Source organism: Anser anser (assembly GCF_964211835.1).
Source record: "Anser anser genome assembly, chromosome: 12".
NCBI classification, from domain to species: Eukaryota; Metazoa; Chordata; class Aves; order Anseriformes; family Anatidae; genus Anser; species Anser anser.
In genome coordinates, this window is record NC_139733.1 from 16,776,277 (window position 1) to 16,791,644 (window position 15,368).

General features: G+C 47.9%; 1 protein-coding gene across 1 annotated transcript; it reads right to left on the reverse strand.

Moving 5' to 3' along the window:
* Nucleotides 1-325: 325 nt before the first annotated feature.
* Nucleotides 326-7,272, reverse strand: PSMD6 (proteasome 26S subunit, non-ATPase 6). The gene is made up of 8 exons (XM_083795038.1): nt 7,014-7,272; nt 5,753-5,958; nt 5,043-5,188; nt 3,751-3,970; nt 3,550-3,658; nt 2,242-2,410; nt 776-853; nt 326-631 (listed from the first exon to the last, which is right to left on the reverse strand). Exons 1-8 carry the CDS (start codon nt 7,156-7,158, stop codon nt 535-537), a joined length of 1,170 nt encoding a protein of 389 aa, XP_083651164.1. The 5' UTR covers nt 7,159-7,272; the 3' UTR covers nt 326-534.
* Nucleotides 7,273-15,368: the final 8,096 nt, after the last annotated feature.

The following is a 15,368-nucleotide window of genomic DNA, read 5'->3' on the forward strand; positions in this document are numbered from 1 at the left end:
TGTTCCCAAAATTATAGTCTTTACGGGTTTCATGGTTGTATTAGTGCTCTACGAGTCATTTGCATCCTTATTCCTTTTCCTTACACTGTAATCTTATAACAAGAATTCACACTGTCTGGATAACATACAAACTCAACTAACATTTTTGGCTATATAATATTATGCACCTGTTTCTTTTCATTTTTGATTCAAATACAGAAGTCTTAAAAACACAACCGCAGAATCGCAATTGGTTCTTTCTGTTTGGCTCTTGACCTTGCTTTGCTGTTAAATATTGAACACTGCATAGGCAGGCAAGTAAAGGAACAAAATATATTCCAAGAGATCAATCGTATAATACATTTAATAAATGAACTGGGATCCATACACCAAAACAGAACATCGCTTACATAATGAAGTGGAAAGTAAAAACACTACCTCTCCTGCTAGTATTTTTTTTTTAACCTACAGTATACCAAGTTATACAATATATTTATAGGATACTTCCAAAATGTTTTAAACATCTACATTTTGCATTCCCTTGCATTACAAAAATTACATATTAATTACTCTGGAAAGTTTCTGAACTCTGTTTAGCAGCAAATCTCCTTTCTTGATGGTTTCTTGGTACTGCCAATTCTTGCTATCAGGCCTAAAAAAAATTGAGAATAAAAAGGTGTTTAGAATTGAGACCATGTTTTACACCAAGAAACTTACATTTATGTAGTAAGCGTGATCAAAATGTACAGAATTCAACTGGGGCGTGAAATACGATTTCTAGGAATTGATAACGTACCTGTTAGTTTCTACAATCTCATTTACTTTGTCTATTTTGCAGTGTAATCGCCCAGCTGCAATAAATCTTGAAAGCTCCCTAAGAAGAGAGAAAAGAAGTTGGTTAAATGATACTTCACCAAGGACCTGCAGGCCTAGCAGCACAGAACCTGCTCACATGGATAGCCTGCTGACAAAACAACACTGTCAACACAATATTTCTGAAGCAGCAACCTCTACGTATTTTCATAAGGTATCTTACACACCCTAATCTTATTAGTGCTTGGACATGAAACAAGAACAATCACTACAGCAAGCTGAATGCAAAACGTCTTCATATTTTCTTCTCAGGCCAAACTCTTGCTCTTGAGTTAAAGTGAGACTTATTGTTTAGCTTAGCTTCAATTACTGCTCAAACTCAAAGGCAGCAGTCACATAATACTTACAGGATAAATTCTGAATGTGTGTATAATAATCCTTCGTGCCAGTCAATTCATTTTAAAAGTCCCTTAATAAAGGTTTCTTATTTTCTGGTAGTTCTAAATATGCTGTCTTTTTTTTTTTTTAATTAATGAACTGGTGGCTCACAGAACATTGCTGATGTCAACAAACAAACAAAATTTCTGGGATATACAGTAAGACAAGTTACAACTAATACTAAATTAACGAGAAGCATAAGAGCTAGTATGACTTAAACATTTACCTCTGAATTGAATGGTATTTGGTTTCCCTTGAAACACCTATTAATTCATTTCTGAGTATTTCAAGCAGTACTCATATTTCTGTAACACTTTTCTATGTTAGAAAATCTGAAATTTCTTTATGAAAGAAGAATCATTCCTGTGAAAGCATTTGAAACAAAGCATTTCACATACATAATCAAGGTAAAAGTCAATTTCTCACCTCACAACAGTTCTCATCTAAGCTAACACACTTCACATTAGTTCTAATCTGATCTAAATCTGACTTTCCTTTTTTTACACTAGAAAAGGAATTGGAAACCGAGACTGCAATGTATATCTGATTTAAGTGAAAAACATCACATCCTGTTCACGTACCAGAAAGCAAGCAAAACTAAATGAAGGAGACGTGTAGGGCAGATAAAATGTGTTGATCCTTAAAGCTGAAATACTTACTTTGGCGTATCTGTGAACTAAGTTGTCTTCTAAAATATTAAGTTTCATGGCTTATGAGGGCCCACAGAAATACCAGTATAAAGAACAAAGTTACTAGTAAAAGCCTAGTTTCTCAGATGGCCCTCAGAATGAAAGAAGTACTGGAACAGTTGTGACGAGAGACTGCTCTCAAACTATTTTCTTTACTGAAACAAGATTCACTTATGTTTCTATGGAAGGAAGAGCTTGGCTAAATTTAACTTGGCAGGTTTACAGTCAAAGTAAAACAAAGATTTTTATTCATGAGATCATTATAAACAATTAAAATGTGTAAAGTGAGATCTTTATAAACTTAAAAAGCTAAACAACTTACTGATCTATGAATTCTACGCTGACTCCAAATGCTTCCGCCATGTATCCTAATGTCAACGACCGGTAAGACTCGAGGAGCTGGCTGTATGCATGGATTCTCATTTCCCGTACGTAGTATCGATAGTGAGGTGCAAACAGCCAATCTTTTTTCATCTCTTGCTCTACAATAGCTGAAAGGAGGAAAGAGAAAAAAATCAATTTCTAATTTGTAAGAAATGTAAAATATCACTTAGGTAAATTAAATATATATAACACCAGTTAATAAATAATTTGTGTGACCAAAACAACACTGTATTCTTGCATATTCCTGGGTATGAAAAATATTCTACGCTATGCATAAATAAATTTGTACAACTGTATTGGTTCTAGAACCAGAAGCAGTAGTAAGATGCAAACAATGTTGTGGCAAAGCTAATTTGTCAGCACAGAATACTTCTAGGATGTCAGCAACTCTCTCCCGCGTACTGCAGGGGGATCACCTCGCTCGAAGTGAGGGCTGAAACCTGCAGCCACGTTGGCGTAACCTGGTGCTGAGATGCAAGCAGGTGTTGGTGTGTATCTACCTGAAGAAACGTTCTTACCCAACGCCAGGTAATGAAATAAGATTAACTGTCTGGTTACAACAAGTAACTTACTTACACAGATTTCCAGGCACTACGACTTTTTCTCCTGCTGACACTTAGTTCTCAGCTTGTGGCAAGACCAGCAACAGAAAAACACTGGCCTTCATTTTAATCTCGTCAGGCCTCGTCTTCCACAAAAGGAAGGGTTCTTTTTTGCTCTTTCTAAATGTCTGATTTTCTTCTATTCTAAATAAAAGAACTGCCAAGAACGGAGAAAGTTTTCTGAAAAGATTTTTCTTAAGCGTCAGCCTTTTACACACAAACCAGACCAGAAAGCCTGGTAGCAGCAGTGGTAACAGCAACAATGAAAACTTCCCATGTAATTTCTTTTACAGTCTGAGATTTCAGCATCTTCATAAGGCCTGTAATTTAGTTCAAAGATAAAACTTTCAAAACTTTCCCGTTTGGCCTGGTTCTTCATGTAAGATGGTGCTCCACAGCTAGGTGGAAAAGAATTTGAAAATAATCAGAGGTGACCTTTCGTAAGGCTCACTGTATGTGAAGATTTTTTTTATTTTTTTTTAAATCAGAGAGCAACAAATTTCAGGTCACTGTTTGAAAGAAAGACCTTTTGTTTTCTGCACAAAGAAGCTCTAGTCCTAGACTGTAGCTACTCCACAAAAGTTGTGAATGATCTGAAACAAGCAACTGTAGCACCCGAAATACTGTTGTAAGAAACAACTCACCTAGTGACTGGAAAAAGGCTGCGTAACTGCATTCGTAAAGGGAAAAGAGATACTGTCGTACAGCAGGCAAACTATGTAACACTTCCAGAATCTCTGCTCCTTTAATAACCTGAAAGCAAACAAAAAAAAACATGTTTAAATATTATTACTTTCAGCATGGAGATAGAAAGAAAGGCTGGGTTTGTTTGAACCCACGCTTACCTTTTCCCTAAGGTCGGGCCTGTCTAATGCAATCATGCTGACGTAGACAGTGTATGTTACAAACGTTTTGTAATCCATAAGTTCATAGGACGTAAACGTCGAAACTGTGTCGAGGAAGAGCTCCGCTGCCTGTTTGAAATCCCGAATAGCTACACAGTACAGACCCTGGTACACTTTTAGACGATTTCTCCTATCCCAGTCTCCGCCTTCTTCTATTAGACTTAAAAGAGAAAAAGAAAAAAATTACTTATGCAAATGTATTATGGAATAAGTTATATGAAACAAGTACAGTGAGTCAACTGACAGGATGTGATCTGAGCAAGAATAATTTATTTTATGTCACAACTTGCTGAAACAGTCCGTACTTCATACATCTGCCAGGGGCAGCAGCGACACTTCCTTGGGGCAGGAAAAGCCAGCCGCTTTTGCACAATGCACGTCTCGACTTTAAAAAGTTTATAGCTTCTAAAATTCCGACAACAGCCTTTTGAGATGCACACGTAAATATTACTGTCAACCTCAATCACAACAACATACTTCCGCTGCTTTTGCTGCTAAAATCAAAGCTGTCCAACTAGCAGCACAGAAAAAAATCTAACAGCCAGACCACCGAAACAGCCAAACTTTCAGAAATCTCATTAACAAAATCGATGTGGCCAGAAGCAGGAGCACAGGCCAAGACAAAATCCGTTCAGAAGGCAGCGCACGAGAAAATCAGCGCCCAAGGAGCACTGCAACGGGTAAGAGCCTCTAACATCACCTCCCAAGGCACCGGCACAGACTGGAAGCTGCGGCTTGCTACAGGAACCAGTGAAACATGAAATGCTGAGAGCGCAGGGGGAGAAGCTAGCAGTGGAAATGGGGGAAGGACAGCTGCACCAAGGCACGCCGTGCTGACACTGGGCTCTTGCTCCTAGAGGAGACGCCGGCATTTTATCGGCCCAGCTGGACGGCGCTGGCGTCAGCTGAGTCCAGCCGACATTCCTGCACCGCGCTTTGTTGTGCGGGGCAATCGCACCCACGGCTCTGTGCTAACAGCTACAGAACGGGGCAGCGGGGGGGCACAGCTTCAAACCAAGTCAGCTGCCAGAAAATAACTGAAACAAAAACACCAACCTCTTCCCCTTCATAAAATTCTAAGGACTAGGAAGCTCTATAGTACAAGGTAACACCAGCCATTATTCTGTGATTCTGTCTGACAACCAGCCGTTGTCGTTTCGTGATAGCAAGGTGTTTACCTTCCATTTCTATTGCTAAACTTTCTCTGAATGGTCCCCCAGCCCAAACCACACCTTTTTGCCTTTTCAATGTTCCGCGTGATGAGGTCGTTGTCCATGTAAAACAAGCCAATCCTTAGGAGATAGAACACGATATCCAGGCGATGTCCCAGCGCCACCGTTTTGTCGTAAGTCTTGCGGAACGCAGTCAGAGCCCCTTCCTAGCAAAGCATTTTCCGTTACAAGAGCTTTAAGTGCAACTAGAATATTTGCAGAACATCTGTCAAACGCACACGCACTGTCTTCCATGGACAGTCCTGTCAGTTTCACACGTAATTTTAACGCTGCATATTCTGAATAATCTTAAAGAATCAAAGTTTAAACCGGAAGTTAAAAAATGTATGAGGAATGGCTTTTTTTAACTCTAAGGACTACGGCAATCAGGACTGTAATTTGAAATTAAGTTGCGTTGTGTAACTAACTTAGGAAAGCCTAAAGACACAAGGTAAATGAAAAATAAAATCTACAAATGGAAAATAAATGTCTCTCTTTTCAAGAAAAAATGTTTTAATAGCCTGCTTGTTTGTTACTAGATAATTTACGTTTCAATAACACCCCCCCCTCCATCTCCCACCCACGGAGAAACCACACTGCTGGTCAGCCAGCTTCCCCTCTATGAAGAGCCCTCACCACAACCCGCCCAGTTAAGGGGATTGCAAAGGGGATTGCAGTGCAGCATTTTAAACCATAAGCCATAAGCCATAAGGCCCATGCCAGGAACCAACCTTGTCCCCGATCCTGCACAGGTACTCAGCTTTGGCCATCATGGCATCTCGGATTTCACTCTCCCCCAGGATCTTTTCAGCATCCTCTAATTCGTTATCGAGACGTTTCAACTCTTCCTCGTTAGCTTTCTTCATTTTGCTCAGCAGCTCCGTGTCTACCTGCCACTCAAGGGACTTGCAGAGCGCTTCGTAATACGGAGCCATGTCTGAAAGAAAAGCCAGAAGGTTTGTTACTGACAACAGGGGTGCGTTTGTAGAGCAGGGCACTGACAGACACCACAAGGGCTCACCAATGCCAGCTACATTCTTTCTGCTGCCAGGTACCTGGTAAGCCCACACAGCCAGCCGCACGCTACTGAGACGCTTCAGCAGGCCTTGCCTCTCCTGGTTGGTTTCCCAATCCTTCCCAGCACGGCTCTTTTTACACCTCTCCCACTCAGCACTTCCCTTACCATTTATTCAACCCCCAGCACACCCCAGGCACAGCTCCTGCCTCTTATACCACCAGCACCCTGCTGAGAATGCTGATAGCCAGGGACGGGCACCGCACTGGTGCCTCCAACTCCCCTGGACCCTTATCCTGCCAGCACCCCAATCCTCCCCGCTGCTGTCGGGCTGCCCGTGTCGAGGGGCTGCTGGTGGTGCTCTCCAGGCGGGCTGTGGGCACACAGATGGACAGACAGAGCCCCAGGGCTGCCCCAGGGATCTCCCCAGCCACCTCTTGCTACCAGACAGACACATCCACCCCGTGGCTGGCTCACTGACCGGCAGACACACTGACAGACCCATAGGCTGCCAGACAGAGGGGCAGGCTGTCAGACAGCTCGTCAGACAGACCAACAGGCTGTCGGACAGACCGGGAGGCCGCCAAATAGACCAGCAGGCCGTCGGACAGACCAACAGGCTGTCAGATAGACCATCAGGCAGACGGGCAGGCCGTCAGACCGACCCTCAGGCCATCAAACAGCCCGGGAGGCTGTCAGACAGACCGGGACGCCGACCCACAGACCAGCAGACAGACCGGGAGACCGTCAGAGACCGACGGGCTGCCAGACAGCCCGGGAGGCCGTCAGACAGACCGGGAGACCGACCCACAGACCAGCAGACAGACCGGGAGGCCGTCAGAGAGACCGCCAGACCGTCGGACAGACCGCCAGACCAGCCGACAGACCGCCAGGCCGACCCACAGGCCGTCACGCAGACCCACGGGCCCTCCGCCCGCCCCTCCGGCCGCTCCCCGCCGGCCCAGGCCCTCACGCACCGTGCAGCCGCACGGCCGCCATCAGCTCGTCCCGCGCGGCGGGGTCGGGCGCCCGGGGCCGGAGGCTGAGCAGGAAGCGGAGCTGGGCGATGCGCAGGTCGGGGTTCTTGGGCAGCCCCTCCTCCTCCAGGTTCTCCAGCGGCATGGCGGCGGCGGCGGCGGGGCCCTCCTGAGGCGGCAGCGGCGGCGGCGGCGCGGCCTCAGTGACTCAGCCGCGACGGCCGGAAGCGGCGCCCCGCTTCCGCTTCCGCTTCCCGCCCCCCCGCCCCGGCCCGCAGCGCCCCCTGCCCGCGCGGAGGGCTGCGGGAGGGCGGGGAGGGGAGGGGTGCGCAGCGCGCGTGCGCGGTGTGGGGAGGGAGGGGAGGGGGGGAGCGGTGCGCGGGCACGGCGCGGGCTGCAGGGGGCGCGCGGGCACGCGGCCTGAGGGGGGGGGGGGGCGTGGGGACGGTGCCCGGAGCCCCTGCAGCCGCCTCAGCCGGCGTCCCGCACGCCATCCCCTCAGCTCCTGTGCTGCCCCTTCCCCACGGGGGGCGCGTGGAATGGGGAAATAATAAATAAAAATAAATAAAAATAATAAAAATAAATAAAAACCTGCCCGTGGTTGCGAGGCGGTGCGCTCGCGCTGCGCTGTGAGGGGAGCCGAGCCGCGCGCAGCGGGGTGCGGCCCCCCCTCTGATCATCCCCCCCAAATCGTGCCCTCATGCCTCACGTTGGGCCAGGGTTGGAAATTTGGAGGCGTTTCGTGTCAGGAAGAGCGGTCGGGCGTTGGGACGGGTTGTGGTGGGGTTCAAGGGGAGGTTCGGGGGTCCCTGGGGGGCTCAAGGGAAGGTTGGAGGTGGTGCCTGGGGACAGGGGTTAGTGGTGACACTGGGGGGTTGGACCGGGTGATCTGGGAGGTCTTTTCCAACCCTAATGATTCTGCGATCCTGCGATCTGCCCCAGAATATCTCAGTTCTCAGATATTTGGTGCTTCAAGAACAACGCGGGGGGAAAGCGCTTCTAAGGGATCTCAGCTTCTGCGGTGGGACAAATAGAGAGAGAAATAAATCAGCTTGTAGCCTTCATTGTGGCGGAAACAAACTTGACTATGTTACCCAAGAGCATACTTGTGGCTCAAAAAGCCAGAAGGCAGACAAAAAGGGCTATTAAAAACCCATGTTTTGATGCCATCACATGCTGTGCGGGACTGTGACTCCTGGCTTCTTCACCACACTCCCATGTACTTCTCATTTAGCGTTTGTAGCATTTCTCCATCTCTGTGTTAAACATTTTGGCTTTATCTTTCCCAGCCTCGTGCTCTTTCCCCACACCACGGTCCTGCAGGGCTGCTGCAAACCATTCCTGCTGCATTTCATAGACGGGGCGTGCGGCGGCAGCACCGCGCGTGTCCCCATCAGTTCCTCTTTGTGGAGATGGTACGGTTCAGCTCCGCTTGCCGCCCTAAATCAAGGCCCTTTCTCATCCTATAAAGCAAGGCGAGCATCAGCCCTCATTTTCCCTTGCCCGTTTGTCTCTGTCATCCCTAACAGGATAACGACGTGGCTGGAGTTGAGCTTTAAACACAGTGCCTTTGGTATTTTGGAGTTGGGTTTCTCTTCTAGGTCATGGGAGAAATTGTTTCCTCCACTGTTTTAGCACAACTTATTCCCAAGATTGGTTTCTTTACGTCGGTCATGAATTATTTAGAAGTTTGGCAGCAGACACTGTTGTCTGCTGCATTTTTGATACGTGCTAATATTTGTTATGTTGACTCTGATCTTTTTGTTTGTTTCTTTGTTTTTCATTTAAATTGCTGGCTTGCACTTCTACAGCATTTTACAATGAAAAAAAGGAGAACAAGTGTTTAGAGTTGGGCAGTTCCTTTGTTCTTGCGGAGCAGCCATTTCTTTTTTTCCCCGTTTCTTTTTTGACTTGCAATCTCTTTTGTATTGATTGTGCCATCAGGAATTGCTTTGATGCTTTGCAAAGAGCTGTACATTGCAGTAATGCTGATGATATTTGCCTGGTGGCCTTTGCTTTTGCTCAGAAACCTATTAATTAGTTGGTTGCTTTTTTGTTTTTTTTTGCTTAGGACAGACACTTTTAGGCCTCCTGCATATTTTCCTGTTGGAATCTTGTCCCCAGATATGTCTCAGGACGACGTGCTCTGGAGCTGTGGCCTGCCGCATATTGCTAGTGTGCCGTGGTTAGGAAGAAAAGGCCGGCTGGTTCTCTCTGACGAGTCCTGAGCGCCCAGGCACTCTGCTCACCCAGTGGGTATTGCTCATGAGAGACATCAAGCTGGGGTTTGGTCACAAAAATTTAGTTCCTAATAAAGATCAGTCTTTTTTTAAAGACTGTGCATAACTACTGTAGCTCTGGTCACTCATACTGGCTGCCCAAATCCCCTCACCCTTCTAATCCTGCTGCATTTTGGCATCCGTGACGCATTGTGGAGGGCAGAGCCAAGGTTTCATTATTGTGCCGCATGAAGAAGCTTTTCATTCTCCCATTTCTGGATTTGCCACCTTTTACTTGGCCCCAGTGTCAGTTGTTAGGAGCGAGAATAAAGTAAGGGAGTCGATTTTTAATTTTCTTGGGCTTAGTTACTGCTGAAATGTCATGTTTTGTTTTGTAACTGTATGAAACACTAGTTAATTAAAAAAGCCAACACTTCTCGTCTGTAAATATTTGCCTACACTTTGCATATTTATGTATATTTAAGCAATAACTGGGAGTAAGGGAGCTGGCTGCACGCATGTGACATTCACTGCTAAACGCGGAAGGAAATTGAGAGAGGATATTTGGGTCTCAAATACCTCTATGAGGAAATAAGGCCCCGTGGTGACTGTAATTCTCATGTGGCCTTACAGCATTTAAAAGGATCCAAATGAATAAATACAGGAGGTTTGGTTTTTTTTTTTTTTTTACCAAATGGACCTCAGCTGACTGCTTCCCTCCCAGCAAGGTGCGGTGGTGCTGAGGGCAGCCCGGTGATGGCCAACAGAGACAGCAGGGCTTGGCTGAAGTCTGGGAAGCGCATGCATTTCCACATCAGTGCCATGCATCGGGCACAACCTGGGACACGAGAGGTCCCGTCTGAGCATCAGGCAGCGCTTCTGTGCTGCCAGGTCAGCCACCACTGCCCGCAGGTCAGGATCATGGCCCCGAGCTCCCAGGAGCAGCGCAAATCCCACCGTACTGCGCATAAAACTGCTTTTTGGATACCCAGCCCCTCTGGTATGATGCACGAGTGATCTCTCCATGGTATCCAAAACGTGGGCGCAGTCCTCCCAGGGTTTTTGCATATCAAGGGAGCGCTGGGAGCAGCGAGCACCCCCACGAACACCAAGCTGCCCACCCCAGCTCACTTGCCCCCTAGTCAGCTCTCCTGCCACTCTCCTCTTTCACCAGCCACGGCTGAGCCCAAATATCACCAAATGTCTTTGCTTTCCACGTGCAAAAGGAGTGAAGGGTCCCGTGAGCGGGCTGCAGTGTTTCGTGCTGCAGCGAGGAGCCCTGTGCACACACCATCCCACCGTAAGCTGCGGGCTCACCTCCGTAGTGCCAATTACACCTTCTTACCTTGCTTGAAGCCACGCTGTGATCCTCCGGCTTTTTCATCTCGTCAGCTGGGTACCCGTTTCACTTTAATTGGTGCCCTTTATTTATTTATTTGGATATTTTCAAATCAGTAGGTCCTTCCCTGTTAGCGCACCGGGGGTGCTTTGAAGGGCAATATTTCCCTTAATCCACACACGAAGCCTTTTGCGGAATTAAATCAGGGAGTTCCAGCAAACAGCCGGTTTAGGGGGAAGTTAGTACCCCGGGAGGACAAAACCAAGCTGCATCATTAGTCGGAGATGTGGGAAGCTGTTAGCGTCTAATGGCCGTGAGACATCGCAGGGCAGGTGGGCGGCTCGGGGGCTCTTCCTTCGCTCCATCACCTGCAGCAGCCCTGGGCGCAGGGGCTGGCAGGGCGCTGAAGATGTTGGATGCGGCTGCTCCAGCAATCTGCTGGGGAACTCCTATTTAATAGGTGAGAAAACACTTTTATTTGTTGCCAGGAAAGCACACAGGAGGAGAAAGTTCCTGGGTGAAAAGGCTGACGGGAGGCAGGGCGTCCTTCTGCCCAGAGCCTGGTCCCGATTTGCCGTGCAGATTTTTGGACTCTTGTCATGATCCAGGCTCCTGCCCTGCATTTATCCCGCCATCAAGCACAGCACCACTGAACTGACATCTGCACAGGCACATAACAAATGCACGTGCAAATGGTTTACACTTGAACCTTAAAGGCTGCCTTTTATTTCAGATATTGTGGCTTTTAATGCAGTCAGGTGGATGTTGGTGTTGTGTGGCTGCTTGCTAACCGTCCGAAATGGCAGACCGTGAGCCTGAATTTCACAATGAGGTCCACTGACTGCATCTTTTCTCCTAAATGCAGATTTACTTTCAGAAAATTGGTGTTTTGGAGCAACCTACTGGTGCACTTGTTTCATATACAGCAGCAGCACCTGGGGTATAACCAGCGCTGCTATTGAGAAATGATGGGAATGTTTTCACAGCCTGGTGACGGATCTGGCCCTCGCCTGCCCACGGGAAGCACCGAGATCGATACCTCCCACAGACCGATGTCAGAGTTTTGTGGGGTGTGGGATAAGGTCTGCTGCTTTTTAAGATATCCTATTGTTTGCAGAAATCCACAAATCTTCATTAAGGTCTGTGGTCTCCAGCTGTGTGCCTGTGTCTGCCTTTGTTTTTTAGGTAATTTGTGCTGTACACTTTCACCAAATGATTGCTTTTATTGTATGCGGTTCCTTCTGCTGGGCACTTCTCTGTTGACTATGATTACTGCCATGTCAACTGTAAATGCTCCTTTACTGTATAATTAACTTTATCTGCTTTGCTACAATGCCTCTCCCTGGTAATTACACACACTTCAGCTCTTTCACTGCATTTCTACAACTTTACGAAGTGCTGTGATTACTCTTGCCCGGTCTCTGTTCAAACTGCAGGGTTTTCACGTCTACAATTACATCTTTTTCCTTGCAGCAGCCCTGCTGTAATCTGGATATTGATTACGGTACGTACATGATCTTTAAATAAGCCATCTGTTTGGAGTTCATTGGGGTTTGCATGTGCTGGTAGCAAAAAGCTCATTCAAGTCCTCGTGTTGTTGAACGGCTGGCGTTGTAGTTAGACCTGGGGAAATTTGAAATGGAGAGCAAGAATTTAAAAATCTTTCAGTCTTTCCGCTCTCTGGGGAGTTACTCTGTTTTCTTCCTTAGCTCAGTCTTGTCAGCCTTTTTTTTTTTTGTGTGGTGCATTAGTGACTTTTGTCCTCCGTAGATTTTTTAAGCTCCTTTTTTCTCAAGGTAATGGTCGCGTGCAATCATACTGGCCACCCGTCAGCCTGCGCTTCTGCTCTCTAATGGATTTTAAACCTGGGTCAACTTGAAACAGGTTTGTCAGCTGCCAGGAGACCTCAGCGGTGCATGATTGCTTGGATTTAGGTGCAGGCCAGGTAGGACTGACCCAGGCCAGGAAAGGCACAGGGGTTGTGGTTAACCCGTGCTGCCCTGCCCTGCAACGCCTGCACCTCCGCCCCAGCGCCTTCTGTGCAGCCCAGGCTAATTTTGTGCAGCCGTGGCAGGGAAGGGAAATGCGGGCGGCCATGAGAAACGTAGAAAGGAGAGCTGGGAGCGTTGCAGTGGTGGGGATGGGGACAAACTGGGCAGAGGGGCGTCTGGCCTGCGAGAAAGCAGCCTTCATTGGTGAGTGCGCACAGAGCGGCAGCTGACACCGTAATTACAAATATTGACGTGCTTTGCCAGGTCTTTTGCACAGCTTCTTTTCAAGCGCCGCAGCCTCGTTTTCTTTTTCGCTCTTTATAATGACAGGTCATTTTCACATCACGCAAAGAAAAGCGCTCGGCTGAGGAGTGTCATGTAACTTCTATTTAGATCTCGTAGCAAGTCAGTCAAACACCCATTAATCAAGGGAAGCAGCCTTTGATGCGAACGCGACTGCAGCGTTTTATCACAGTGCTGTCTTTTAAAATAAACACCGCGGTGGAGCGGATGCAGCCCGAGCACCCTGCTGGATTCACAGGGCAGGATACCGCTCTGAACCGCGTGGGAATCGGGCGCTGACCGTCGCTGAGGACTGGTGCTGTACCTGGCGGCGCCTGCCCACTGCCCGCGGCCGTGAATGTCAGATTAGCTGAGGAAGCCGCCCTCGCTCCTTGCCCCGAGTGCTCTGAGTGCCAGGGTGGGACTGGGAGTGAGCTACACCCGCACAGCAGTGCTGCGAGAGAAAAGTCGGGTTTAGTGAAAAATAGACGGATTATTGCTGTGGTGCTGCAGCGACGTAGGTACCTTCTGGTTTCGGGTTTAATCTTCTTCAGCAGCAAGTTGACATTTTAGTCCCTTTTGCCGTCTCTCTGTGTTGTAACCACCCCAAAGTAAGGAAACCTCTGCCGTGGTGGTACGTCAGGAATGAGCTCTTAGTGCCCTGCAAGCCCCTGGCTGGCTGGGTTCAGCCCGTCCCCCTGCTTCACTCAGGCTTTGCAGCTGAACTACAGCACTGCCTGCTAGGTGGTGTTATTTGTCTCTCCGTTTCCATTTTCCTTTCATCCCCAACTTCCCCCTCCCCATCTCTTGCTCTCTGTACCTTTTCTTTTCCCACGTGCTTTTTGCGCTTGGGGGGTGGCAATTCACCTCGCCTGGTAAAGGAGGTGGCTCTCCTGCTGTCGCCTCCTTTCAGCGTGCAGTTCGGGTTTATCACCTAGCGTATCAGATGCTCTATTTTACACAGTGTGATTTACAACTTCTAAATCCTCCCGGTAACTCACACGAGCAGGGCGCGATGCCCAAGCCCTTCCCAGGTACTCACCCTCTGAATCCACCTCTTTTCGCCTTACCCTCTGGGACGTGCGGTGTGGCAGCTACCAGTGCATGGACACCCATCTCTGCCTCAGCATTATTCCCATTTATTCGCTGTTTATTGCGATTTGGCACAAAAAAAGGATCGGGATAGTCCTGGCGCGCAGCCAGCAGTGTGCGCCGAGGGGTGGCGCGGCACAGCCTGCTACTTCTAACATTTTCCAGGTTAACGTTTTTTCCCTGGTACAATTTAATCCCTTCCTCTCTCAAAGCATAAATCGCCTTTAGTGTTTTCCTAGCGTGACCTGCACGACAGCACCTCCCCATCTTGCCCGTTTCCCTCCGTATTCACACCGAACCCTGCACTGCCACCGGTTCCAGCGCCGTCCCCATCGCGCTGGGGCTCCCTCCGGGGCCGTACCTGCTGCTCTGCTTTTGGGGCTGGCACCCAGAGCTGTCCCCTTATTATGTTCCCATGCCTGCTGGCAGCCGTGGCAATCAGGGCACGAAGAACAAGCTTGGACGCTGCGGCAGGAGGGCTTCTGCCCCAGAGCCCTTCTGGCACCGGGAGGCGTTCCTGCCAGCAAAAGGCAAGGCGCGTGGGGAAACGCAGCTTGCTGCTCTCTCGAGCAGAGACAAAGGTGTCCCAATTTGTGGCCATCAAGCGCTTGCTGCTAATTGCAAAATACCTCATCAGCTGGAGGTCCTAGCCCCACTTTCAGCACACCGGGGACACGCCGAGCTCCCCGATTCATGCCTTCCCCTGCTTATTTCAGAGCTCTGGCACCAAGCCGCTCTGAAGTTGGTGGCTTGGATGCAATCTGTGCGTGCTTCTGGTGACGGCCATCCCTGGTGAGATGCCATTTAGCCAGGGGCCTGACTGTCAAACAGCCTGCCCACTTGTCCTGGGTTTGGGCTGCAGTCAGGCTGAGCTCCGAGAAACCCTGCCTGCCTCAGCCTGGGGCACCCAGCGGTTGCTCTCTGCTGGCGTCCTTCTAACCACTTGTGCAATAACACTTATATACATAGCTACACACACCGTAAATAACTATACCTACATGTATATACATCTATATACACTGTGCTGTATATATGTAAACACACACGTATGAATATATCTGAGTGTGTATATATATATATATATATATCTATATATCTGCGTATGTAATAAGCATTGCAGGAGTCTTACTCGCATTTTTCTTTTCCCTTTCAGAGCATTTCCCTCCTGGAATTTTCTTTACGGCTGAGCCATAATTTTCTGTTTTGCTTCCCTTTTTCCCTCTAGACTCTATTTTTGAAGAACATCTAAAAATTACTATTTATTCAATAGACTTTTAATGTCTAGAACCTTTGCAAGGAGACTTTCCTGTCCTTTTTTATTTTTTTTCCCCAGCTATTTTCAGCTATCTTTTTCCCACCTACCTTCTCTGGTGTTTTGTGCCACTTTACTTGTAGTTTCCATGACAATTCTCCTTAGAGTTGGAGGCAGCCT